General features: G+C 53.6%; 6 protein-coding genes across 7 annotated transcripts; 2 read left to right on the forward strand and 4 right to left on the reverse strand.

Annotated features, from left to right (window-relative positions):
• Window positions 1–843: 843 nt before the first annotated feature.
• On the reverse strand, window positions 844–3475 carry LOC102282662 (lymphocyte antigen 6G6e-like). Its single transcript, XM_005904197.3, has 4 exons — window positions 3063–3475; window positions 2799–2921; window positions 1975–2100; window positions 844–1833 (listed from the first exon to the last, which is right to left on the reverse strand). Exons 2-4 carry the CDS (start codon window positions 2848–2850, stop codon window positions 1535–1537), a joined length of 477 nt encoding a protein of 158 aa, XP_005904259.2. The 5' UTR covers window positions 2851–2921; window positions 3063–3475; the 3' UTR covers window positions 844–1534.
• Window positions 3476–4607: 1132 nt separating this feature from the next.
• On the forward strand, window positions 4608–7171 carry LY6G6D (lymphocyte antigen 6 family member G6D). Its single transcript, XM_005904217.3, has 3 exons — window positions 4608–4681; window positions 4776–4922; window positions 6189–7171. Exons 1-3 carry the CDS (start codon window positions 4627–4629, stop codon window positions 6410–6412), a joined length of 426 nt encoding a protein of 141 aa, XP_005904279.1. The 5' UTR covers window positions 4608–4626; the 3' UTR covers window positions 6413–7171.
• Window positions 7172–7210: 39 nt separating this feature from the next.
• On the reverse strand, window positions 7211–10961 carry LY6G6C (lymphocyte antigen 6 family member G6C). The gene is made up of 3 exons (XM_005904198.3): window positions 9800–10961; window positions 8349–8459; window positions 7211–7895 (listed from the first exon to the last, which is right to left on the reverse strand). Exons 1-3 carry the CDS (start codon window positions 9849–9851, stop codon window positions 7681–7683), a joined length of 378 nt encoding a protein of 125 aa, XP_005904260.1. The 5' UTR covers window positions 9852–10961; the 3' UTR covers window positions 7211–7680.
• Window positions 10962–11115: 154 nt separating this feature from the next.
• MPIG6B (megakaryocyte and platelet inhibitory receptor G6b) lies at window positions 11116–13995 on the forward strand. 2 transcript variants are annotated; one of them, XM_070360739.1, is made up of 6 exons: window positions 11116–11231; window positions 11419–11754; window positions 11930–12020; window positions 12399–12439; window positions 12570–12649; window positions 12775–13995. In XM_070360739.1, the coding sequence occupies exons 1-6, from the start codon at window positions 11168–11170 to the stop codon at window positions 12877–12879; spliced, it is 717 nt and encodes a 238-aa protein (XP_070216840.1). In that variant the 5' UTR covers window positions 11116–11167; the 3' UTR covers window positions 12880–13995. The 2 variants fall into 2 exon arrangements, with proteins under 2 accessions (XP_070216840.1, XP_005904261.1); XM_005904199.3 differs by having other exon boundaries at window positions 12551–12649; window positions 12775–13994.
• A 702-nt stretch (window positions 13996–14697) lies between these two features.
• On the reverse strand, window positions 14698–18272 carry DDAH2 (DDAH family member 2, ADMA-independent). The gene is made up of 7 exons (XM_005904203.3): window positions 18048–18272; window positions 16843–17205; window positions 16629–16728; window positions 16430–16503; window positions 16146–16265; window positions 15206–15355; window positions 14698–15014 (listed from the first exon to the last, which is right to left on the reverse strand). The coding sequence occupies exons 2-7, from the start codon at window positions 17137–17139 to the stop codon at window positions 14898–14900; spliced, it is 858 nt and encodes a 285-aa protein (XP_005904265.1). The 5' UTR covers window positions 17140–17205; window positions 18048–18272; the 3' UTR covers window positions 14698–14897.
• A 312-nt stretch (window positions 18273–18584) lies between these two features.
• On the reverse strand, window positions 18585–24186 carry CLIC1 (chloride intracellular channel 1). Its single transcript, XM_005904206.3, has 6 exons — window positions 23933–24186; window positions 21438–21547; window positions 21123–21248; window positions 20861–20967; window positions 20244–20425; window positions 18585–18978 (listed from the first exon to the last, which is right to left on the reverse strand). The coding sequence occupies exons 1-6, from the start codon at window positions 23969–23971 to the stop codon at window positions 18817–18819; spliced, it is 726 nt and encodes a 241-aa protein (XP_005904268.1). The 5' UTR covers window positions 23972–24186; the 3' UTR covers window positions 18585–18816.
• Between the last annotated feature and the right edge of the window lie 906 nt (window positions 24187–25092).

Below are 25092 nucleotides of genomic sequence, written 5' to 3' on the forward strand. Positions count from 1 at the left end.
AGTTTGGAGAAGGCAATGGCACCCCACTCCAGTACTCTTGCCTGGAAAATCCCATGGACGGAGGAGCCTGGTAGGCTGCAGTCCATGGGGTCGCTAACAGTCGGACACGACTGAGCAACTTCACTTTCACTTTTCACTTTCATGCATTGGAGAAGGAAATGGCACCCCACTCCAGTGTTCTTGCCTGGAGAATCCCAGGGACAGGGGAGCCTGGTGGGCTGCCGTCTATGGGGTCGCACAGAGTCAGACATGACTGAAGTGAGTTAGCAGTAGAGAATCAGTTATGGGGGTACCGAAGGACAAACGGTAGAAACTGAAGAAGAGGGAAGGAAAGAGGCACAAGTCACAGGAAAAGGGAAGAGATGGAGAGAGAGAGAGAGAGGAAAATTGGAAGTATAAAGAAGGAGGATTGAAGGACAGAAGAATGGAAAGAAGACTTACCTCCAAATTAAGCCAGATCCTCACTGCCATCTCATCCTCACAAAGAAGAAATTGAGAGAGAATCAGCACCTCTAATCAGACGCCAGACTTCCTCATATGGAAGAGGAGGGGATGGAGTCAGGACGGGCGGGGGGTGCCCTTGCCCAGCTGCCACCCCACGGTTCCCTCCTTATCGTAGGCGCTCCCCCTCCTTATCCTGTGGCATCCGGAGCAGGGCACAGCTTATCGCCCTGACATCCTGGGGGCCCCACGAGTCACACACAAGCTATCTCCCTGGGCAGAGGGAGTGTCCACAGCGGTGGGTGGGTGAATTCCCTGGTGGGGTGTGTAACTGGGCCCTGCGTGTTGGATGATGAGTGAACGACAAGTCTGGGCTTGTGGAATGGAAGAGGGTGCTGGTGCTCCTAGTCTCAGGCAGCATGGAGCTGGCCTCTCAGCCACACCCTCACCCACCACCACGAGGGCCCCTTTGAAATCTGCTCAAGCTTGGGCTTCACTGGAGAAAAGAGTTCTTGGAGGTATCACCTAAAAACCTTTACGCTGCAGTGGCTTAAGTAAGATATTGGCAAGAAGGAGGATGCCAACGACAGATGGAGGATGAAGTGAAAGTCATGGTTCAGGTGCCAGCACCCCTGCCCAACCTGCTAAGCAGCTCTACCTTGCTGTTAGAGATAGCACGCGTGCCTGCACAGGTACACGCACACACACACACAGCAGTGTTACTGAACTTCCAGATAGCACTTTTATTACATTTACTCTTCATAGTTCCCCAAACCTTCCTTCTTGATCTACCAAATTAATCTTTCCTAGCAGGACTCTCTTCCTCATCACACTTGATGCTCCTTCCATTCCCTTGCCTGGGACCCACAGCTCCTTCAAACACCTGCCTTGCCAGAGAGCTGGGGATTACAGAATGCATCAGAAACAAGCATCTAGAAAAGACCAAGGATTTAGGGCACATCTTCTTTATGGGGCTGGGCTCTGGGAACGTTCCTCTGGGCAGCTAGGGGCTGGAGCAATGCCTGGAGGAATCAGGTTTGGGGAGGGGCCTGTGAAGGTGTTGGGCCCACGGATCTGAGATCTCTGTACACAGTCAGGTTCTTGGGCAGATCTCCAAAGATCTCTGTGTAGGTGTTGCCAGGGCCGCAGTGACAGTGGAGGAGTCTTGAACTGGAGGCTGGTGGCCTCCCCAGGTGAAGCTGGCCAGGAGGACAAGCAGGGTGATGAGGAGGAGGCTGGGGAGCTGGCGCGGCGTGGTAGCCAAGTTGCACAGGTCCTGCTCGCAGCAGTGGTGTTGAAGAGTGTAGGAGCGGGACCAGTAGGTGGTGTGGCCCTGCAGGGAGCACTCGGCCCTTGGGAGGCAGCCCTTCCGCTCGATGACCTCACTCTTTTCTATGGGACAGAGGTGGTTGGGGGAGGGGAGAGCTGAGGCTGGGCAGGAAGGAGGCAAGGGCCGTGGGGTCCCACGAAAGGCAGGATTGGATAGCAGTGGGGAAGACCTAGGGAACATCCATCAGACCAGAGTCCTCCTACCTGATGTACCAATACTGATGCCACAAACTTCATCCTCCTGACACTTGGTGGGAACAGGGTAGCAGGGCTTGACAAAGTTGCAGGTGTAACAGCGGAGCTGTCTCTGGGCCAGGGAGGCGGCAAGACCTGTGGAGTCCGTGGAGATCCGTCAGGGAGGAGGAAGACAGGACAGGTGAGAGGCCCAGCCCAGATTCAGGAATGGGCTGCACAGACAGAGGTGATACACAAAGTGGGGAAAAGGGGGTGGCGAAATGGAGGGAGAAGCAGACGCAAGTAGAAAAAGAGACAGAGAAGGGAGTGGAGACCACGCACGAAAAGGAAAAGGCAGAGAGGCACGAGGGATACAGGGAGCATGCGAGAAATACACAGATATGAACAGAAGCCAAGGGAATCAGAGGTGAACACAGAGAATGACACAAAAGCCGGGCTGGAGCCAGGAGGGGGTGCCAGTGAAGAAACTAAACAGATGGTGCTGAGTCGGATGAGAAAATAAGAATTAACATTGACCAAGGTGCCCAGCAAAGAAGCAAGAGGTGAGGTAAGGGTCAGGGGAGACAGAGGCTTGTCAAAGATGCCACAAGGAAGAGACAATTATTCTCAAATGCCTTTGAAGGGAAATCTTTCTTATTCCACCTCATCAGGCTGGCCCGAGACCATTCCCAGTAGCTCTTCTTTCCAAACCCACTACAGCTCTCTCCTCGGCATAGGTCAGCACCCTCTCCCTCAACCCCCTACCCCTAGCTCTCAGGCTCCTTCACAAACCCCTGCCACCACCACCGCCCTACCCTGCTCCCTGTCCCCAGGACTCTCCAGCTCACCCTTACCCAGTGGCCCACCAAGGAACAGGATGCAGAGGAAGATGCTGGAGGTACCCATGTCTGGACCCGGCGGGGCTCAGGAGTCTGGGAGAATGTGATCTGCACCCTGAGATCCTAGAGCTGGAGCATCTGAGTGAGACAGGGAGGGACCAGTAAACAAACACACCTAGGGAGTGAATCTGAGGGTGAGGCGGAACAGGGACCAGACTCAACAGCCTGAAACAGGGGAGTTCCTGGCCCCGAAGCTCTCACACCCTCCCTGCCTCCTACCGGAGCCTTGTGCCCTGGGGGTCTTCTCTATTCTTGCAGCTTTCTCTTTGCTTGTCTGTCGCTTTTGAATGGTGTCTGTCAGCGTCTGTCACTTTCCCTCCTCCTCCTCTCCCTCCCTCTCCTTGTCTCAAGCTGCTCTTTGCTCTTTCATCTCCTTGTTTTTGTTTGTCTGTCTTCCCCTTCTGTGCATTTAAGTCTCTCAAAGTTACTCTCCTAAACAGCCCTGGCCCAGATCTGTTTTGCGAGTGGTGTTTGAGTGTGGACTCAGCAAGCCCCCACCCACCCACCAACCCGCAAACGCAGCTACAGACCCCACCTAGCTGCCCATCCCTTTGATCCCCCAAGCTTCAACATCTGTACCCCGTAATTATCTCTCCCAGCTTACTACATTAGAGGAAATAATTAATCATGGGTGAGGCCAGAGGGACTGATGTATTTCCACTGGTGCAGGGGTAGGGTTCAGAAAGACTAGGAAGGAAGGCAGGGATAAGATTTGGGTCGGGGGTAGAGTCTGGAAGACTGGGGCTTAAGAGACTGGGGAGAAGAGTCAGCACCTGGGGAATCAGGACAGACTGTACCAGGAGTTAGAAGCAGACGGGGTGGGGAGTGAGACAGAGGAGACACAGGTATCCACTGAGTAGCAGTTTTCGAAAACATTTTTTAATCTCAAGACCTCTTTACACTCAAAAATTACTGAATACCCCAAAGAGTTTTTATTATGTAAGTTATATCAATATTTGCTATATGAGAAATTAAAGCAGAACATTTTAACAGATTCATTAAAAAAATATAAAGCGATAAACCTGTTGTTATTTAGTCCCTAAGTCGTGTCTGACCCTTTGCGACCCCATGAACCTCCAGGCTCCTCTGTCCATGGAATTTTCCAGGCAAGAATACTGGAGTGGGTTGCCATTTCCTCCTCCAGGGGATCTTCCCCACCCAGGGATGGAATGTGCATCTCCTGTTTTGGCAGGGGATTCTTTACCACTGAGCCACCAGGAAAGACCCACACAGTGGTCAGAAACTGTTGCATGTTAACAAAACACATTTTTGTGAAAAATAATGTCTTTCCCAACAGTATAGTGAGAAGAGTGGCATTTCTTTACCCTTTGGGGAATCTATTTAATATGGGGCTTAACAGAAGAAATAGAAGATGGCTGGGTTTTCACATCTGCTTCTGCATTCAGCCTGTTGGGATTTTGATTGAATATATGAAGAAAATCTGACAGATATGTAGCTGGAAAACAAAGACTGTCCAGGACTCTCTGAAAGGGTCTTAGGAACCCCAGGAGTTCTGGGGTCACCGTTTTAGACGTGTTTCTGAGATGGAGGAATTCGGGGACATCAGAGGATGCTGAGTGCTCTTTCTCTCCTGGGGAGTCCTCCCCCAGGGGGGCCTCCCTGTCCCCACTGGGGCCCCGGTGCCTTCTAGGGGAGACAGACTCTTTCCTCCCTTTTTATTGCCCTATAAAGCCCAAGGCAACGGGGATAAAAAGCCGGCAGAGTGAACACCAGGGAGGGGGGTGGGCGGGAGGGAGAGGCGCTACAGACACAGGCAGACGCAATGAACCCCCTCTTTGCTGGGATCCTGCTCGGCACCTTGCTGGGGGCTGCCTTGGGTAAGGAGGCACCCGGGGCGCCTGTCACAGAGGCCCGTCGCCCTGTGCCAGCCACCCCGGAGCGCCTGATCCAGCACCTCTTCTCTTCCCCCAGGAAACCGCATGCGGTGCTATGACTGCGGTGGAGGCCCCAGCGGCCTCTGCAAAGAGACGGTGACCACTTGCGGAGAGGACGAGCGCTGCGGCTTCCTGGAGCGCAAACCCCAACCAGACCTGGCACAGACCAAACTGCCTGGAAACCGTAAGTCCTCAGTGTGTCCCTCTTCCTTCCAGCCCCTCCCTGCCTCCAGCCCCTACTACTTCAGTCCTTCTGGCTTCCAGAACCTTCCAGGCTCAGTCGAGCTCTGGGCAGATGGTGCCGCTGTCAGAACGAAGCGGCCTGGAGCCCCTTCTGGCTCCTGGCACTGAGCCCCCGGAAGCCTGCTGTCTGCGTGGCCTCACCTCCCTCCTCTTTACCCTCCAGAAAGAGACTCATAGGCCCATGTACTCACAAATGGTTGAAAAAGCTCTCTACCTTGAGGGTAGGGACCGAAATATTCAACCAAACTTCTACTCTGAGGCATCAACTAAGGTCCAGGGAGGTATGTGTGTATGTATAGTCAAATTTTTTAAATTTCAAAATGATTTTAGATTGACAGAAAAGTTAATTTTATTCAAAAATAGTACAGGTTAGCACTGTATATCCTTACCCAACTTCCTGTAATGTTAATGTCTTATATTACCATAGTGTGTGTGTAGTCAGTATCTTAGTCGCTCAGTTGTGTCTGACTCTCTGTGACCCTATGGACTGCAGCCCACCAGGCTCCTCTGTCCATGGGATTTTCCAGGCCAGAATACTGGAGTGGGTTGCCATTTCCATCTCTAGGAGATCTTCCCAACCCAAGGATCAAATCTTTGTCTTCTGCATCTCCTGCATTGGCAGACAGATTCTCTACCACTGAGCCAATTGGGAAGCCCATATAACCACAGTACAATTAGCAAAATCAGAATATAACACTGGTCAGTAAGACTAATCTACAGACCTTACTCGATGTAGCCTGTTGTCCCTTTCATGTCCTTTTTCTGATCCAGGATCCACTGGTTTTTGCTCTCCTATCTTAGTTGTCACCTCTCTGTGGCAGTGCTGAGTCTTCCTTTGATTCTATGATATTGACACTTTTTTCCTTTTCTTTGTATTTCTTGATCTTGATACTTTTACTTGAACTCTGATATTTGGTACTGATGCATTATTTTAAAGAATGTCCTGCAACTTGGATTAACCTGATATTTTCTTGTGATTAGACTGAGGTCCTGAATTTGGGGAAAGAAGTGATGTTGGTCCCTTTCAGTGGATGCTGTTAGGGCTTCACGATGTCAGCATGTTAACTGTGATAACTTGGTTTCAGGGAGGTGTTTTTTGAGGGGGGTGGAGGATCCCTTTAGGCTCCTTGAAATCATATCTGCTCTGCCCCAGAAGGCAAGTCCTCAAGCCAGGAGTTCAACACCCCAGTCTCATTTTCTCTCTCAGCCTCAGTGACCTTGATTCATCACCATCCAGCCTGCGTGGCAGCCCATCATTGCAATCGAGTGGAGACAGAAGTGGTGGGAGACGTAACTTATACGACCCACAGGGACTGCTGCGTTGGCGACCTGTGCAACGGTGCTGTGGCGAGCACTGCAGCCCCCATGAGCATTGTGGCTGCAGCAGTCACCATGCTGGCCTGGCTCTTGCCAGGACTCTGGAGAGGGTAATGGGAGCAGGGGAGGAGAAGGCAACAAGGAAATGAAGGAGATCTATGAGCCATTAAAATCTCTCGACCACTCCAGAGCTGACTGGAAAATTCCATCTTTGTTGATAAGAGGGCTGAAGGGGTAATACAGGGGCATCCAGGCTCTAGTTTAGGGGTTATCAAGGATCAGTGGACTTAGCTACAATGGTACACTTCTTGCCAACTAAACCCCAAAGGACAACGGAGAATCTGCCCTAAGTGACTCCTACTTGTTGCCAGGGAGAGTCTTTCTTAGCAACAAGGATCACTGAGGGGAGCAGGCTCTGGGCTGGCCACCAGGAATCAGTGAGTCCGGTTGTCTGGGCTTGTTCCCCTTCCCCTCATTGGCAACTTGACTCCCAATATGGCTATTTGGAATTGAGAAAGGAAGTGTAAACACTCTGACAGGACAGAGCCTTGGTGCCCTACCTGCCAGGCCAGGTGAGGCCTCTGACTCTAACCTGAGGGACTGAGGCCTAGAAGGAGGGTCCCAGGTCCCATCCCTGTGCAACTCTCCTACCCCTTCTGAGGAGCCCGCAAGTCAGGCTTGCACCTCCTTCTTGGCAGTACAACACAGGTGTGGCCTAAATATAGGATAAAGATTGTTTCTCAAAATACTGGGCCACCCCCAGACACTGGAAGAAAGGACAGGTCTGAAAAACCTGTTTCTCCCTTACCCCAACCCTGGCCTCCCAGAGAAACTCCCTGAAGGGCCCTTTGGTGAGGGTGGGGGCTGAGAGTGTTATTTCCTGGGAGGGGGCTGCTGACAGTAGATCTTCTGACAATAAACACACAATAGATCGGCTCTACATGTTTATTACTCGAAATGGAAAGGGGTGGGCATGGGGATGAGGTATGTATGGGGAGCCAGGATTTGAAGTGTCAGCTCATACGGTGAGGTTATTGGGTGCTTCCTGGCAGCCTTCACTGGGGACAGGACAGAACTCCATTCCAGATTCCAATTGCTCTTCACACAGGGCATAGGAAAGCGCAGGAAGCAAAGTGGGGAGCTCTCCCTGGAAGCAATGGAGGATCTGGAGTAGTGTCGAGGGAAATGGGAAGGGTCTCTCTGGGAAAGCAGAGTGGAGGGTATGAGTGGAAAGATGGATGGAGAGACCGCTATCTAGTTAAAGCAATATGAAGCATCTGGAGAGATGCTTTTCTGAGCAAAGGGAAGCAGAGGGTATGGAGACACAAGAAGAGAGGCTCAGGTGAAGGCAGATGGAAGGAGGGGCAGCCATGGAGCCAGTCTCAGTGCAATAGCCAGAGGCCAAGGCCAGCCAAGGAGGTGAGGAAGACAAGGGTCAGGGCCGGCGTGGGCCGCGGGGCTGGGCTATTGCAGTTGTCCTGGCTGCAGCAGGTGGTGTTATAGGTCAGGCCCCCCTTCTGGTTGGTTTGGTTGACTGCCGGCTTACAGGGCTCTCCTGGTGTGCCACAGTCAAGTCGGGAGAAAACCCACATCTTCCCTGGGGTTAGGAGGGAGCAAAGAGGTTAGTAAAGACAGGCACCCGGCATGCCTGGCTCCATCTCCCCACCCCATGCACCCCATTCAGGCTTCCATCCTTCCCAACTCTGCCCCTGGTCCTGCCCTTCTGTATCTCTTCTCAGTCTAACCTTTCTTGTGCACTTCCTTACCCTGCCCTCTCACCCCAAACCCGGGCCTATCGCTTGCTGTCCATGAAGCTTTGGACCTGCTCCTGTCTCTTTCAGAGGCTGTTTCCTCAATATAATAATAGCATCCACATCATAGGATGTCATGAACATAAATTCAAACAACCCATGTGAAGATACAGGATGGGGCCTGGGAAACAGTAATCCTTGGCCAAATATTATCATTGCTGTAGTTCTCTGTTCCACCTCAGCCCCAGCTGTAGAGTCCCCCACTGGCCCCCACTCCCCACTGAAGAAGGGGATGGTACCGATGTATGCGTGGGTTGTCAGGCATTGCTGTCCTGGTTCCAGGCGGCAGGACTTCCGGTCCACACAGCCCAGCACTGGGAGCTTGTAGCAGGAGTGACATCGAATATCAGCTGGGAAGACACAAGTGACCAAATACATGACTCACCAAGGGATGAGCCAAGCTGGTGGGTGGGGTTGGAGAGGAGTCAGTCAAGTTGGGGTTCTGACCTGTTTGGTCTGCTAGGGACAGAACAGGTAAGGGATGCAAAAGAAATGTAGAAGTGGGTAAGGGTGGAGTTGGTCTGTGAATGGCCCACACCCTAAACATCTTTCTTCACTCCAACCCATCTGGAGATGAGTCAAGAGGGGCAGTTACCAACAATGGGGCTGGGGACTGATGGAATCTGAGACTACCACTGGGAAGGAATGTGTAGGTGTCTAGGGAGGAGATGAAGGAATTCAGAAGGTTACAGATGAAGGGATGAAATAGGAAGAAATATTCAAAGTAAAAAAATCAATCGTGGAGGTTACAACACTTGCAGGAATGGCTTGGAGCTTAAGGCGGGCAAGAAAGCCACCTGGCTGGGCCAGTTAAGCAAAGCATTCTTTACCTCCTGGGGCTGCCAAGGGTGTGGGAAGAGAAAGCAGACTCAAAATAAATCCTCCCACCCTGGTAGGTCTCCGACAGAAAGGAATAGTATCTGAGAGGCAGATCATCAGAATAGATCTGAGCACTTTACCAAAATGGAAAGGATGAGCGCAGAAGGCGGCACCCCCAAGGTTGCCTGAGGGGCCCAAGGTTCCTGCCACATCTGGTTCAAGGTTTAAGAGAAGGAAGAGTTCAGGCCATGGGTGGAGGAGCCTGGTGATCACCTCTCAGTGAAACCCACCTCATCCTGGGGGTGAGCAACCTTGACATTCTCTCCCTAGAAGGCAGGGCAATCTCCCTGGCTCCCTGGAATCCTCCACAGAGCTTGTGTCCCTGGAAGTATGCACCCCAGTTGGGAGCAGGGCAGGGAGGGGATCTAGGAAAGACCACTGCTTGAGGGACAGAGCACAAAGTCCCTGATGGAGTAGATGGGAGGATGGGTGGCAAAAGAAGCCCCAGCCAGATGCCTAGGTTTCTGGGAGGACACCCTGGCTGAGTGCAGGTGGAGAGAGGAGAAAGCAGGTAAACTGGATCCTGGAGTGGGGTTAGAAGGGGAACTGGATATGAGAGTTTATGAGAATTGGGGAACCAGGAACCTGTAACCCTGGGCAGTTAGAAGAGTGGGTTTTGGAGGTGGGGAAGAGGCTGAAGGATGGAGATGGGGGAGAACAGAGCAAGGACCCTGTCACAGGGGCACAGGAGAGCCGAGCCAGTTGGGTCTGAGGGCGCTTGGGATCCATGGGTACTGTAGGACAGTGGCTGGGGCAGGGTTTAAAAATCCTGACCAGGTGAACCACATCCTGAGGGGCCCCAGGGGCTCACCTGAGACCCAGCAGAGCAGAGCAGACAAGGAGAGCAGGAGAAGGGCTCTCATGGTGAGGGTCAAGAGAATGGCAGCAGCCGACAGAGCAGGACTTCAGGGATCTGGCTATCCGTTTGGGACTTGAGTGGCCTTTTTGGAGCTTATAATCACAACAGTCCCTCCCTCCCTGGCCTCTGGTGGCTCCTCCTTCCCCATTTAGGGAGGGGCTAAGCAGGACCCAGTGGAGGAGTGGGATGGGGATGGGAAGAGACAGGTATGGGGAGGGCAGGTGCAGCAGTGACTAACTCCATTTTGCTTCTTGGTTTCCATCTAAGACACACCCTCCTGGACCCCAGGAGTAACATCTCTGTCTGCCTAATCCTCTGGAGAAGTATCACTAAAGGCCCCTGTGATGTTATAGTGGCTTGGGTGGTAGGAGCATCTCCTGGTTCCTGGGAAATGGACAATGGGGTGCAGCCCCAGCTGCACCAAATTTTAGTTCCTGGGGAGCATTGGTAGGGGCATGTAGGCAGGAATTAAGCATCAAATTCATCTCACTTCAGCCCCCACTTTATTTCCCCAAGCCCTGCTCAGCCACAGGATGAAGGAGTAGGGTTTGTGATGTCATCATGAGTTTGTGTGATGTCATAGCAGCAGAGGCAAGGGCTGGAGCTGCCTGTTAAGGAGGGGTTGCCTCAGGACCCCTGAAGGTTCTCAGGACCTTGCCCTGGCTCCACTTGGGTTTGGCCTGGCCTTGGTTCCTCTGGTGCAGTAAAGGCCGAGGGTGTGGGGCTGTGCATCTGCTCCAGCCAAAACCTGCTCAGCTGGGTGCGGCTCCTTGGGCCAGGAGGGACAGAATGGGCATAGAGAGGTGAGGTAGCAGCTAAAATAGGAATAGGAGTAGTCACAATGGCAAGCACATAGTGCTCCTATGACTCAGCCATTGTTCTAGGTGTTTTCCATGTATTATTTGATTTATTCTCCAAATACTCTGAGGTAGGTGCCTTTACACCCATTTTACAGATGAGCAAACAGGCTCACAGAAGTGACTTGTGCACATCTCGCAGCTAGTAGATAATGAAATCAAGATTTGAATTCAGACGGCCAGAATCCAGAAATCCTGGTGCTCCTCGCAACTGCTATGCTGCAAGAGTTGACGACTGCTCAAGTGCTTGTGTAAAGGACCCTAGCATGAATTTTAAGTGAGCACTGGTTAAGGGCTGTGAACTTGCCTCTGAGGATTCCCAGAGGGATCTGGGCAGCTGTGGCCCCTCCCCCACCCCTTATCAGTGCCCCCAGACCCGCGGTCTCCCCCTCCACCCCCCTTTGATTTCCCTCCGGTCTCCTCCGCTGATTCACTGCCCTCCTCTTCCCACCACATCCCAGCCATGACCCTGGTTCTGCAGCTGCTGCCGCTGCTGCTGCTGTCGAGGGCCCTGGGGGATCCAGGGGGTAAGCCATCCCAGTAAAGTTGCAATGGCGGGAGGAAAGACTGAGGGGGAGGAAGGGGCGACAGGAGGGTGAGATGTAAATGGGAAGATCCAGGATGGCAAGACAGCACGGGAGAGCCATCAGACTAAGTGGGAGGGTTGTGTTGCCCTATAGTCTTGCCTTAACCATCGCCTCTGGCCTCCCATAGCTTCACTGAACGGCCACCCCGGGGACCGGGTGAATCTCTCCTGCATAGGGGTCTCGCAACCCACCCGTTGGGTCTGGGCACCTAGATTCCCGGCCTGCAAAGGCCTGTCCAAAGGACGCCGCCCGATCCTGTGGGCCTCACCGAGCGGGACCCCCACCGTGCCTCCCGCCCAGCCCTTTGCTGGCCGCATAAATGCCCTGGACCTTGGTATCCGGCGACTGGAGCTGCTCTTGAGTGCGGGGGATTCTGGCACCTTTATCTGCAAGGGTCGCCAAGAGGAGGAGAGCCGTACGGAGCTTCATGTGCTGGGAGACCGGGCCTACTGCAAAGCTCTGGGTAGGTCTATGTCTTCATGCGCAGGGGACCTAACTCTGACACACGTCCCCAGCAGGGAGAGAGGCCTCGGCTGGGGGTTCCTGGGGTGGGGGTGGGGAGGTGCGGTGCGGCTAGCGCTCTGTGCCCTCTGCCCTCGGCATCAACCACTCCCACCCCGCTTCCAACCATCCCCCAGGGTCGTCGTATTCCCAGATTCTGATCCCGCTGCTGGGCGCTGGGCTGGTACTGGGCCTTGGAGTATTGGGCTGGGCCTGCTGGCGGCGCAGGTGAGCACAAGGGGCAGAGCCTGATTGAAAGGGTCTTGACCCGAGGAGCGAGGGGAGGAGCGAGGGGCAGGCCCAGAACTTTCGCAGACCAAAGCTAGATCAGGTGTGGTTTGGAGATGAGTGGGGGAGGTTAGAAGTGGGGGGCGAGGCCAAGGGCTGGTGGGTGGAGCCCTAGCTAAGGAGGCGAAGCTGGAGGCAGAGCAGGCTCCACACGTGGGTTGATGTGTCTGTGGGGGTTGAACTTACGTTGTTTTCCCCCAGTCAGAGCCTGAAACTGGCTGGGTCGTTGTTGGCGCGTGGGGGAGGGGTTGGGGGGGTGCCCAGAACGAAGCAAGACAAGGTTAGTGCTTCTCAAAGACTCTTACCCATCCTTTACAGGCGCTCGCCCCCTCATCCGCCTGAACCAACCCCCAGATTTGGTGAGACTAACTCCCCCGCAGTTTTCCTTCTCTGCACATTCCCCACCCAGTACTTGAGTCTGAGCCCTTGCTGGGAGCAGACAAGTTGGTCACCTTCTCTCAATCCTTCAGCTCTGTCCCCCCCACATAGTTCCACTCGTGAAAGCAGAGCCCCAGAGGCCAGAAGAGGAGGAAGAGCCCAAGATGCCAGGGGACCTGGATCAGGAGCCGGTAAGGGCTTGGGAACGGGATGGGGGCTGGCCAGAATTCTTGAGTCTAGTGGACGGGGAGAGAGGCCTGGATACCCAGGGGAGTCAGACTTCTGAGACTCTCCTGCCTTCCTCCCCACCTTTCAGAGCCTGCTCTACGCAGACCTGGATCATATGGCCCTCAGAAGTTCCAGCCGACTGTCCCCAGTGGTCCCTGCTGATGCCTCCACCATCTATGCTGTTGTAGTTTGAAGGGAAGCCTTTACAGCAAACCTCACAAGCTGGGGGCTCCCAGATCTCCATTACACCCCTCCCCTTCTTGGCCCTTCACCTGGCAAAGGAAGGCACCATGGGATAGAAATGAGCACTAGACTGGGAGTTGAGAGACCTAGGTTCCAGGCTATCTCTGCTGCTGATCTTGGTCCTTCCTTACCCCTGTCTCTCACACCCGTTTAACCACCTTAAGACACCAGCAACTCCTAGATTGTTTTCCTATCTCTTCACTTCTCTTCACAGTCAAGCTCTTTGAACAAAGGGCCTACACCTGTCTCTTCCATTTTTTCCTTCACTCCTGCTACTCACCTGGTCTCCATGAGATTGCCAGTGATGTATTAATAGCCACACCCACTAGATGTTTTGTTAGCATTCATCTGGCTTGACCTTTGATTGCTCCATTTAAGCTCTGTTTTTCTTTAACGTTGGTGTCTTTCTCCTGGACTCTGTTTCCTTCCTCCCTATTCCCACAGTATTCCCACCATTTCAGGTTTGTCTTTTTAATATCTGCTTTTCTCCCTCTTCTAGGATGCTGTCATCCACAGCCAGTCCTTAGCCTTTACTTTAACTCTGCAAACAACACCCAGAATTCCTTCCAGTTCCCATCTCTGATAGATTTCCAAACTATCCCTCAGACATCCCTGCCTGGCTGACCCTAGGCATTTTGCACACAGCGGGTCCAAAAGCCAATGCACTGTCATCTCCCAAGCCACTTATTTAATCCTCCCTCCCATGCATCTTCTCTTGATCAACCCTGTTGCCCAAGCCAGAAACTGGGAGTCATGTAACCTCCTTCCTCTCACTCCCATATGATAAACCAAGTCCTGTCTTTCTATTTTAATGTCGCTGTCAAATCCATACCCTTTTCATGTCCGGCACTGCCACCTGAGTATACTCTCTTCAGTTCCTCCCTGGATTTCCCATAGCCTCATCTCATTCTCCTGCCCTTGCTCTCCTCGCTGAAACCAGAGTCTCCCCGAATGCTAACCTCCCGACCGCCTACATTTCAGCTGTATTTCAGTTCTGGCCCTTAGCCTTGGTTTCAAGGTGCTACAGTACTTTACTTATTCTCCAGGCTTATCTCTGTCACTCGATGCCTGGAACATGACAGCCTTTGAGAAATTCTCCCCAGCCCACAAATATGCCCGTGCCCAGTGCAGTTCCTTCTTCCTGGGTTACCCTTTGTCTCCTTCTCACCATGCGCCTGGCTAATTCTTATTTATCCTCAGGACTCAGTTCAAATGCAGTCTTTTCTGGGAAGCTATTTCTGACCCTCTTGGCCCACTCCTGCATATACTTTGATGCTCTCTGGAGCCCCTTATTTCTCTCACAGCAACAGCCTCCTGTGAATTGTTCCATTACAACCTGTATTTCAATTTATAAGAAATTTTCATGTACTGTGAGTTCCCTGATATCAGGAGACTGAGCCTTTTTCTCTCACTGCTAAGCCTCGGTAAATGAATGAAAATGAATGTCCCTGGAAATGTCATTTCCTCCTATTAGCTCGGGGATGGGCTGTTGATCTCCAAGTCTCTGAATCATCTGACATTTAGATAAATTCAGTGAATGACTCACTCATATTTTCTCTTCTCTGCCCTGTACATGCTCCCCACAAGAGAAATTCTTTCCTGTCCATCTTGTACCCAAGCCCCCACAATAGGGCTGGACAATAGGTCAGTGTGTGCAGAGTGAAGGTTTGATGAATGAAGGAGGTCTCCTCCCCAGTACTAATCCCAACCTGGGGTTTCAGTCCTGCCCTTGTCCTTCTGCTCCAGTAAGACACCAGTCGCAGTCCAGTCTAAAAGGTCAGTTCTATTTTATTAGTTCTTGAGGAGACGACTCACCCAGTGGCCTCTGTCCTTTTTCTCACTCTGCCCTCCTCTATATGGGGCCCTCTCCCCACTACTGCCTAATCACCATCCTCTATCTAACTTTCCTTTCCCTTCTACTCCTATGCCATTCTACCCCTGGTCAGCCAGAACCCCCAGGCTGGGCTCTCAGTTGTGGGGGCGTGTGCTGAGCACCAGGCAGAGGGAACTGAGCCCAGCGCCGGCCTTCTCCAGTTCTGAACAGGACACAGGTACGAGGGTGACGTCAGAGAGCTTCTGCAGTGCCTGCAGGGAGGACAGCGTGTGGGGAGAAGGGAGTGAGTCCCCAAGACCCACAGGCGGGGCCCCCTTTCAGCCAGCTCACAGTGGCCCCACTTGGGCTTCTAGAAAAGGCACCCCTTCTTCCTCCCACAAGGAAGGCCTGAGCCCCATTTCTCTGGTTGGGGGGTGGTGGTGGAGCTCCTGCCTTCTCTCACCTCTTGGCTGTTGGGCAGGTCCCCGCCTCCCCGGTGCAGGAGGAAAGGGGGCAGGCCGGGCTGCCCAGGACGCAGAAAGAGACAGTCAGCTGCTGCGTCATCCGGGAGGGTCAGGGAGGCATAGGGGTGATCAGTCAACACTGCCATTGCCTTGGGGGAGAAGAGACAGGAAACACTCAAGGCTCAGCCTCTCCACAACTGAGTCTTGCTGCCCTACCACCGCTAAGGGCGGGGGACAGAGTCACATTATTGTGGAATAATAATAACAGCAATCACATGTCAGTTACTATGTGTCAGACACTGAGTGCTTTAATTAACTTTGCTAATTTCCACCTGGGACTCACAGGCAGTTCTTTCCACCTGCTATCCACTTCTCTGCTACTCCAGATCCCACCCGTCGATCCTATCCATCCTTCAAGACACAGATTAGATGCCCTTCAATGGCACCCCACTCCAGTACTCTTGCCTGGAAAATCCCATGGACGGAGGAGCCTGGTAGGCTGCAGTCCATGGGGTCGCTAAGAGTCAGACATGACTGAGCAACTTCACTTTCACTTTTCACTTTCATGCATTGGAGAAGGAAATAGCAACCCACTCCAGTGTTCTTGCCTGGAGAATCCCAGGGACGGGGAAGCCTAGTGAGCTGCCGTCTCTGGGGTCACACAGAGTCGGACACGACTGAAGCGACTTAGCCGCAGCAGCAGCACAGAATTTCGTGAAACCCCGGAAGACGATGTTAATTGTCCCTGTTTCTCGGTGTTCCAGCTGCCTGTCTGGCTTATAGTAACTTGTTTTCTCACATAGATGGACAGCACAGTGAGGGTAGGAGTTGGAGCTAATTCTCAGAGCTGCCCTGCTCCCCGCCTCCTGGGCCTAGAGCCACGCCCACTGTCGTTGGCTGGCCCCCAACTTGCCCCACCCCAGCCCCACCCCTTCTCACCCTGACGGCTTTTTGGGCAGCTTCGCTGGAACCCGCCACCACGGTGCGGGGTCCCCCCATACCGCAGAGGCCACGCAGGTGGGAGGTGCTTGTGACGGGCACCGTGGAGACGGCAAAGTCCTAGAGGGAACAAGGGAAAGTATTCAATGACGGGGATAGCCTAAACACAGGCTACTCTCAGCCACTTCCTCCTCAGCCCCCTAGTCCCTCCCCTCTCCTCTCCGCCCAGGTCCCTGCGACCCCATCCACCCCCGACTCCCCCTACTCCCACCCCTGCTCCTAACCCGGAACGTGTCCGCCACGATCTCAGCTCCTCGGTGATTGGTCCACTTGGAGAGGCCTACGAAAAACTCCCGGCCTGAGCCCAGGGAGGTCGTCGAGGTATGAGGCACGAGTGAGTTGGAAACAAGGCTCGACGTGGCCCATTCTCCCAAAGTCGGCCTCCCTGTACCAAGCCCCAGGGCGCAGGTACCCCAACCTCACCGGTGAAGAGAACATCAGTGCCATCCAGCGTTGCGTTCTCGTCCCCCATCTCCACAATTCGGAGCCCCAGGTCCTGGAGGGCTTTGCGGACTCCATCGACCTTAGGGCAGGAGAAGAGGGAGCGAAGCAGATATTTCCACCCCCATTCTTCCCTAAAGCCCGGGATGTCCAGATCCTTCTTTCCCCGTACTCGAACCCGTGCCCAGGTGCTCACCTCCGGCCTGCGGGCGGGGCTCCAGGGCCGCGTGATTAGAGCCGTATCCCCTTGGATCACGGCGGTGTCACCGAGCAGCGGTCCCAGCGGCAGCGACTCTTCAGGAGGCAGTTCTACTAGTTGCAGCCCCAATCGCTGCCTCAGCTTACCCCCCAGCACCCCATGTTCCCTCTGAGCTTTGGCTAGGTCCAGAGCTGGGAGGCCAGCTGCTGCACCCTCCCCCGACGCCAGGCTCTCCGGGACCCCCCGGATCAGGGCATGGGAGCAGCGGCCCAGCCCCTCCCCTGGCGTCCCCATCCCATCCACACAGATGCCCCCTCCGGCTGCGCTGATTTCTTAGTTTTCTCTTTCTACTTCACCTGTCTGGGAGAAGAAACGGAAAGGGGGGAGGCAGAGAGAGAGACATGCAGAGAAGGGCGTAGGGGGATGGTTAAGAGCGCCTGGGTCTTCGTATGCCTTCTCCGGGCGCCCCTCCCACTCCGCCCCACCCCCTCCAGACCTTCCTCTCCTGCGGACCCCATTCCACCCCGCACCCTCGCGGATCTGCTGCTTTAGTGGGGAGTCCGAGGAACAAGATCGGGACCCCTAATTTCCAAAACACCTGTTGCCCCTGCTTGGGGGTTTTTGAGAGGTCCCCGCCAGGCGCCCCTCTTGGCAGCCGCTAGGATGCGCTCACTCCCCAAAAATGCAGCGGCTCCGCCCCCTTAACCCTCAGCTGCTCGCTGCCTTAGGGACCCGAAGTGCGGCGAGGAATCCACAGGGGTGATGGGACAGGAGGAGACAGCTGGGGAGAGAGTTAGAGCCTGGGGGATGAAAGTCTTGGATGTCCGAACGAGAAAGGGAGAGAGGGTCAAGGAGAAGGGAATAGAGCCTAAGGAGTTAAATATCCTCTCTCCACCCCAGTCAGTCTCTCCGTCCCTAGCGCGACCCAGTGTAAACCAGACTCAGTCCCGGAGGACTGGGAGAGGTCTAAAACAAAATCCGAGGGGCGGGGAAATTGGGGGCGTGGTTCTGGGGAGCAGGCGCCACTCGGGGCGCCAGGACATGGTCCCCCAGTCTCCTGACCCATCTTCCCAAAGTCCACCCCGACTCAGCTCCGCACCCAAATGTCGACCCTCCGCACTGTCCCGGCGCAAGCACGGGTCCAGCATTCCGGAACTCCGGTCTGCACACGGTCCAAGGGACACCTCCCACCCCAGACTCACCTCCAGCGGCCACCGCTGCTCTTGCCGCTCAGTGATCTTGGCTGGAGCCCCACCCCCCTGAGGACAGAGTTGGTGAAGAAGAGAGTCGTAGCCTTCAAGCGTCGGGGACCGGAGCTTTGGCTTTGAAGGGTCCCCGGGTAGGCGAGCTCAAGTACTACAGTGGGTCGGGGGCACGACGGTCTGGCGGCTCCAGGGCATTGTCTAAGCGGGACGGGGCGGGGCTCCTCGAGGTCACGCCCATTCCGCCCTGCTATGCCGCGCCCACTCCACCCCGACTGCGCGCCCCCTTCTCGGAATTCCGCCCCGCCCCAAGATCGCTGCCCAGACCCACCCAGATCAGGCCAGCCCCGGCGGCTGGGCTGCAAATGCGGCATGGAGCCCAAGATAGCACTATCGTGGACCTACACATAAAAATGGCAGCCCATCACAAGCACCCCTTTTCTAAATTCCTGGTTTCTGCCAGTTCAAGGTCATTGACCTACCCTTCTTTCCTTGTTATTCACACTCCAAGCCCCAGCTTTGTATAAAAACACTAGATTGTCATTCTGTATTTTATTACTGAAATACATTGTCCAACCCACCCCACAATAAAAATCTCTCGCAGATCCCCCATCCTTGCTTCTCATCGCCCCCAGCAAGCCCTGCACAGGTGCTTCAGGATTCTACGCCCACTGGCCATTTTGAGTGTGTCCGTTGGGTAGCATGTGGAAACCACCCAGGGCCTTTGTGAAGAAAATGGAGGGGGGGTCGGGTGGCCCTAGGAAGGGCCTTATTTGAGGGCCTTGGCCACTTGCTCATAGGCCAGCTCGATTTCCTCATCATCTGGACAGGTGGAAGCAAACTCTTCCCTAGCATAGGCATTGCGCAGGTATCGATGCACTCCACGAAACACATCCGGAATGGAGAATCCCCGGTACTTCTTACATACCACCTAGGGGTGCGGGAAGGAGGACCAATAGGTTAGCCTCAGGAAAGTCACACCAGCTGCCATGCCCTTGGTCCTTCCCTTATCCCAAAGCCTATATGATAAAATCCAGGCATTTAAGCAAGTTCGATACCTGGTTTCTTTTCTTATGACTCATCAGTTCAGTTCAGTCACTCAGTAATGTCTGACTCTTTGCAACCCCATGGACTGCAGCACGCCAGGCCTCCCTGTCCATCACCAACTCCCTGAGTTTACCCAAACTCATGGCTATTGAGTTGGTGATGCCATCCAACCACCTTATCCTGTGTTGGTCCCCTTCTCCTCCTGCCTTCAATCTTTCCCAGCATCAGGATCTTTTCAAATAAGTCAGCTCTTTGCATCAGGTGGCCTAAGTACTGGAGTTTCAGCTTCAACATCAGTCCTTATGACTCATCTCCCACATAATCACCTGCAGTCATCTTAACTCCTGTCTGGTAAGGCCTTCACCCTTTCTCTCCACTTACTGAAATCCTGGCCATTTATAACCAGCCCCTTTCAGACCACCCCAGTCCATGGTGCTTGTTTTCTCGTCCTAATTTTGAGATATAATTCACAAACCATAAAGTTCTCTTAAATTTCCACAGCAATTTCTGTCTACTTGTCATTTGGCTTTTAATCATGTATTATTAACTTTCATGTGAAAGTTATTTTCTCAGCTAGATTTCAAATCCTTTGCAGGCAGGGACTTACCTGCAGCATGCCAAGATCAAAGGTCCCTCATGCTACAGCTAAGGCTCTGTGCAGCCAAATAAATAAATACAGAGATTTTCAATACACAGTTCTGCAGCAGACTGACACCGGGCTCACGTTTTACAAACTAAACCATAGCTTTGAGCTGTGACAAAAACAAGGGAACCAGCACTTTTCATCTTCCACAAGAGGAAGTGGAGACTGAAACAACAGACTTAAAACTTTGATTTTAGGAAAAGCCTGGTCTGTCTGATCTGGGGATTTGGCAATGATAGAGACAGGAAGAGCATTCTTAAAAGCAGTACTGGGATGTGTTACTCTCAGTCTGTTTGCACCCACACCTTGCATGGTGGAATGTAATTAATTCTCCCAACCAGTGGTCTTGCCAGCAAAGATAGCAGAGAAGGAATAGGGTGGTGTCTGCCATTGGAAACTACTCAGAAAGAAACCACCTTTGGAGTGGTTGTCATGGGAAGCCTGCATGGGAGCCCCTTAAAGAGTCATCCCACCTCCCACCTACTCCTCCCACAATCACTACTCACCTGTACTATGTGGAGCTTGGGCAACAGATTGCAGTCAGCCAGAGTGAGCTCATTGCCATCCAGAAATTTCCTCTGAGAGATCCCCTCATCCTCAGCACTGGTCTCATCTACTTCATCTGGGAGGGGGGATGTCAGGTAATTGTCTAATACTTTCAGGGCTTTCAGGAGCCCCTTCTCCAGGTCTGTGCAAGAGAAGGGAGTTGGTAAGAACATCAGAAGATCGACATAGTCCAAGAAAGCCCATGGTGGGGATGAGGAAAGTCCAAAACAATAATAGCTAACACTAATGTGTTTCATTTTCTCTGTGCTCTTCTATGCAATTTACATACAAAAACTCATTTAATTCTCACATCAACCAGGGAAATAGGTATTGTTATCCTCATTTTATAGATCTGAAAATAGATTTCCAGAGAAGTGAAATGAATTCCTCAAAGGCTCACAGGTACTAGAATTTGTACTCAGGTCATCTGGATCTATAGAGTTGCTATTATTTTTTAATTTAAGTAAGGTTTGCAATATCAGCTCCATCTCCCTGATATCTGAATGTCCAGGTGTCCCTAATTCCTAGATCTTTTCCATTCCTCCTAGAACCCAGGCCTCTGACCCACAAGACTCACTGTCATTGAGTGCTGGGTTTGAATTCTTAATGTAGGCAGAGAATTTGGCAAATATGTCCAGCCCAGCTGTGTTGGATTCAGGGTTCAGAGCTGCCAGCTTGGGGTACCTAAAAGCCAATGGGAGAAACTGGATAAGATATCTTCCGAGGAGGAGCCTCAGCTCCCCTGCCCTAGCCCCACCACCATCTCTGTTTTTCATTTCTTCAACCCCTTTCCCAGAGTCTCCCAGCTCCCCCACTTCTCATTCCAAGTTCCCCTCTACCTGGGAGGGCACAGCACTGCCTCCAGAAATTCCTCAATCTTGTTGGTATCTGTGTGCACTTCAGTGCCATACAGCAGGAAAGGGAGCTGCCCTCCTGGGCACAGCTTCTGTACCGTCTCAGTCCGCCTGGAGGAGAGACCAGGCATAAGGACTGGTAAAGGGCGTTAGGGAGACCGAGAAAGGGGAGATGGAGGGAGGCGGGAGAGGGGCTCCAGATGGGGGGATGGGGTGGATGGTTCAGGATGGAAGGACTCAGGTGAATGAGTGTGCACCTGTGCACCTAAGAGGTGTTTAGAGGAACAGAAGTGGGCCTACCTCTTGGTGTCAACAGTGGTGACATTGAAGGTGACTCCTTTGAGCCAGAGCACCATGAATAGTCTCTGGGAGAAGGGGCAGTTTCCAATCTTGGCCCCATCACTGCCAGCCTAGAAAGGAAGCCCCAGCCCAAGGTTAGGCCTGGTGTACCCCACTCATCCTGAGGCCATTCTCTGCATCTCCTGCTCCCAGACTTGGCTGCTTTCTGCCTAGTCATGACACATACTCAGTCTTACTGGTAAAAGCTCCCCACATAACTGGGCTCTGCACTCTCTGGTCTGGGTCAAACCTAAGACAGATCATTACGAATATCTTCTGCAAAGGTAAGCTTCTGGTTTCCCAGAGAATTGAGGACAATGGGAGAAGGCCCAGGGAATGGATTTTGGAGAATTTGGAGGATCTAGACCCTAGAGAGGGAAGACAAATGGGGGTGGGCGTAGTTACTTTTCTCCGTGCTATTCTAAGCATTCTACATGCCATAACTCATTTAATTCTCACACTGACCCATGAAATAGAGCCTAGAAAGGGGCTTTGTTGAAGCCAGCGGTGTGGGCTAGAGGCCTGGATTCCCGAAGGAAGTAGAGCCTGAACACAGGAGCGGTGGGGTGGGGGTTTGGAAGCAGGAGTTCTGGTTCTCTATACACTACCCATGGCACCCCACTCCAGTACTCTTGCCTGGAAAATCCATGGACAGAGGAGCCTGGTAGGCTGCAGTCCATGGGGTCGCTAAGAGTCCGGCACGACTGAGCGACTTCACTTTCACTTTCACTTTCATGCATTAGAGAAGGAAATGGCAACCCACTCCAGTGTTCTTGCCTGGAGAATCCCAGGGGTGGGGAAGCCTGGTGGGCTGCCATCTCTGGGGTCGCACAGAGTCGGACACGACTGAAGTGACTTAGCAGTAGCAGCATACACTACCCAAGCAGCTGCGGGGGGGAGTCAAGGGGCTCAGAGCCTAATCCTCAAGGTGTGGAGGGCCTTGTAAGAGGGGGGCTGCTCTCTAATCCCTGACCTCATCCCCCAACAGACACCTCCCCCTAGGCTGAGGGTGATTCATCTCACTGTGTCTTGGGTCTCAGCAGCTTCCTTCCTGGCAAGCAGTGGGGGCAGGGACCTGTGAGGCTGAGGCCTGGGCAGACAATGCCACCTCCCTCTTCCCTGGGCACTGCCAGGGGAGCAGGGGGAGTGTGTGTGGGGGGGTCTCTCAGAGCAAGTCCCCTGGCTCCAGATAACCTTCCTCAAGCAGGACCCAGGGCTGGAATCTCTGCAGCGCAGCCCCACCCAGGAGTAAAAATAGCCCCTGAGGCAAGAGTGAGAGTGAGGTGGGGACCACACCTAAGAGGCCGCCTGAGAAGCCCCGGCATAAAGGAGAGGGAGAAACGGGCTAGGACACACAAAGGCTGGAGGAACAAAAGAGGGGAAGTGGAGGGAAAGGAGGCAGCAAAGTGAAGGGTGGGGAGACTGCGAGCCGGGAGATACAGACGGAGGGGGAGGTCGCTAAAGGGAGGGAGGAGCACAGAGAAGGGATCTGGAGAGGGGAGAGAATGCAAGCCTAGTGCGGAAGGGAGCGCGGCTGAAGCGGCAGCCTGAGGTTTCGATACGCAAATACCTTGGGACCACCTCTCCTCATCAACACCCACAGAGAGGACAGAATTGGGACGGCTCTTTTTCTTTCGTTTCTATAACCCCCAAACTCTAAACGCCCTAGCCCAGCTCTCCTCCTGCTCTCTCTTCCCATCTACCCTCGTGGTAGCCACTGCTCAACTCTCATCTCCGCGCCAACACCCTTTCTCTCGCTTCTCCAACACCCCAGGGACACTGGTTCTCGACCCCATCACCACTCTGAGCCAGCTTCTGGAACTCCACTCCCACTCTCCTGTCTCCTTCCACCCCACCAATTCTTCCCAGTTCACTTGGTGCCACTCCCAGACCTTCCTACCACACCCTCTTCCTTGAAACCTCCCCCGCCACACACACCCCCCCAAGTCTCCCCCACCATGCACCTCACCCTCTAATCTTTTTGTAGGGCCCTTATCCTGAAGTTTCCCTCGGTCCCACCCAAACCTTGTTAGGTTTCCGGGCTTGTTTCCCTCGGTCCCACCCAAACCTTATTAGGTTTCGGGCTGGCCCCTTCTCTCTCTGTCCCCTATCAGCTGTTCCCTCACCCCCACTCGGTCAATCTTCTAAGCTCCTGGGAACCCTCCCTTTTCTCTATCTTCTTGTCCTTTAGGCTGCTGGAAACTTGCACTTTTACAAACTTTTCAAGGTTGAGCCTAGATTTCTCTAGGCGGGCACATTATCTTCGCCTCCCAACCCTCCCGCCACCTCCCTCCCGGCCCCTCCGCCTCCGCCACACACACTAAAGATTGCACGTGGGGCTGGGGATGGGACTCAAAGAGGAAAGGGAGTGGGGAGTGGAGGCTGGAGCTGGGGAAAAGTGTGAGTTGCCTTCCAGGAACTTGGAGGGGGGCCGAGGAGGGAGAAGGTGTTCTTACCTTCACGAACAATTCGACCTGCGGTTGTTCTTCAGCCATGGTTGCGACGGGGACCAGGAAGCAGCCGTCGCTGGGGGAACTGGGAGGGGCCGGGCAGGGAAGGCGGTCTCACAGAAGAGATTCTCTCCCCCAGACCTAGGGCTGGCCCTTCAGCGCCACACGAGCCCGATCAGACCCGCTCACTCCAGACGCGGCCTCTCCACCAGTCCGGCGTACTCCACACCCAGCGGCTCTAGCTCTACCCGCTCCCGGACTTGATCTGGGAGCTGACTCACGGACCGCCCCGCCCCGAACCTGGGGAAGGGACGGGCGGGGGGCGGGACTCGACGACCTAGGGAATGGGCCCGGAGGGGTGAGCCTCGGGTCTCCCTGATGATGGGGAGGGGTTTGAGGCTTATCTCGGGAAAATCCCTTGTGTCCCTGCCAGTCTCCTTGATCACGGGACTTTTTTCTGCCTCAGTTTCCCTGCTTGCTTAATCAGAGGACACTCCCACTCCACCCTCACCCAAGAAATCTGACACTGACTGCTTGAGCACGTCCCCGAGGGCCCAGAAAGGGAATTATAGAAGGGAAAAGTGGTCCTTTATTCCTTTCTCCAAGTTTCTTCCGGACTCCAATTCCCAATTCTGGGTTGCTAGGACTGTGGTCCACAAGAGGGACTTGGAAGGAGAAGCTGGGTTTGAAGGAAGAAAGTGGTGAAAAGTAGGGCAGAGTTGGGTAGGGGAGATCACAGGCCCTGTGCTGGGGAAACAGGAAGCTGAGCCCAGCCAGGGGCCTCATCACTGGGAGAGGTCCTCTCCCATTCAGTAGCCTGTTCAGCTTTAATGCTTCCACTTCTGCCCCCCATCTGGAGCCCCTTCCTGTGCCTTTTGCCCTTTTCTCCCTGACAGGTTGCCTTGGAGATGAGGAGGAAAGCATGGGGTTATTGTAGCCCTAGAGTAGAGCAGCATTGATCCTACTGGGCTGGTGGTAGCTGGTCCTATTGTGGGGGGAAAAGGTGAAAATCAGACAAGATAGTGTGAGCAGAGTCCTTAGGGACACAAATAAAGAAGTAGAGAAAACAGAGGAAGAATAGTTCTCTCCCTCCCTCCCCAATAACCTTGATTTTGGAGGTTCTATCAAACTCTTTATGATCTGCTGAAAAATAGCCCCCAAATATG

This window comes from Bos mutus, chromosome 23, assembly GCF_027580195.1.
Source record: "Bos mutus isolate GX-2022 chromosome 23, NWIPB_WYAK_1.1, whole genome shotgun sequence".
NCBI lineage: Eukaryota > Metazoa > Chordata > Mammalia > Artiodactyla > Bovidae > Bos > Bos mutus.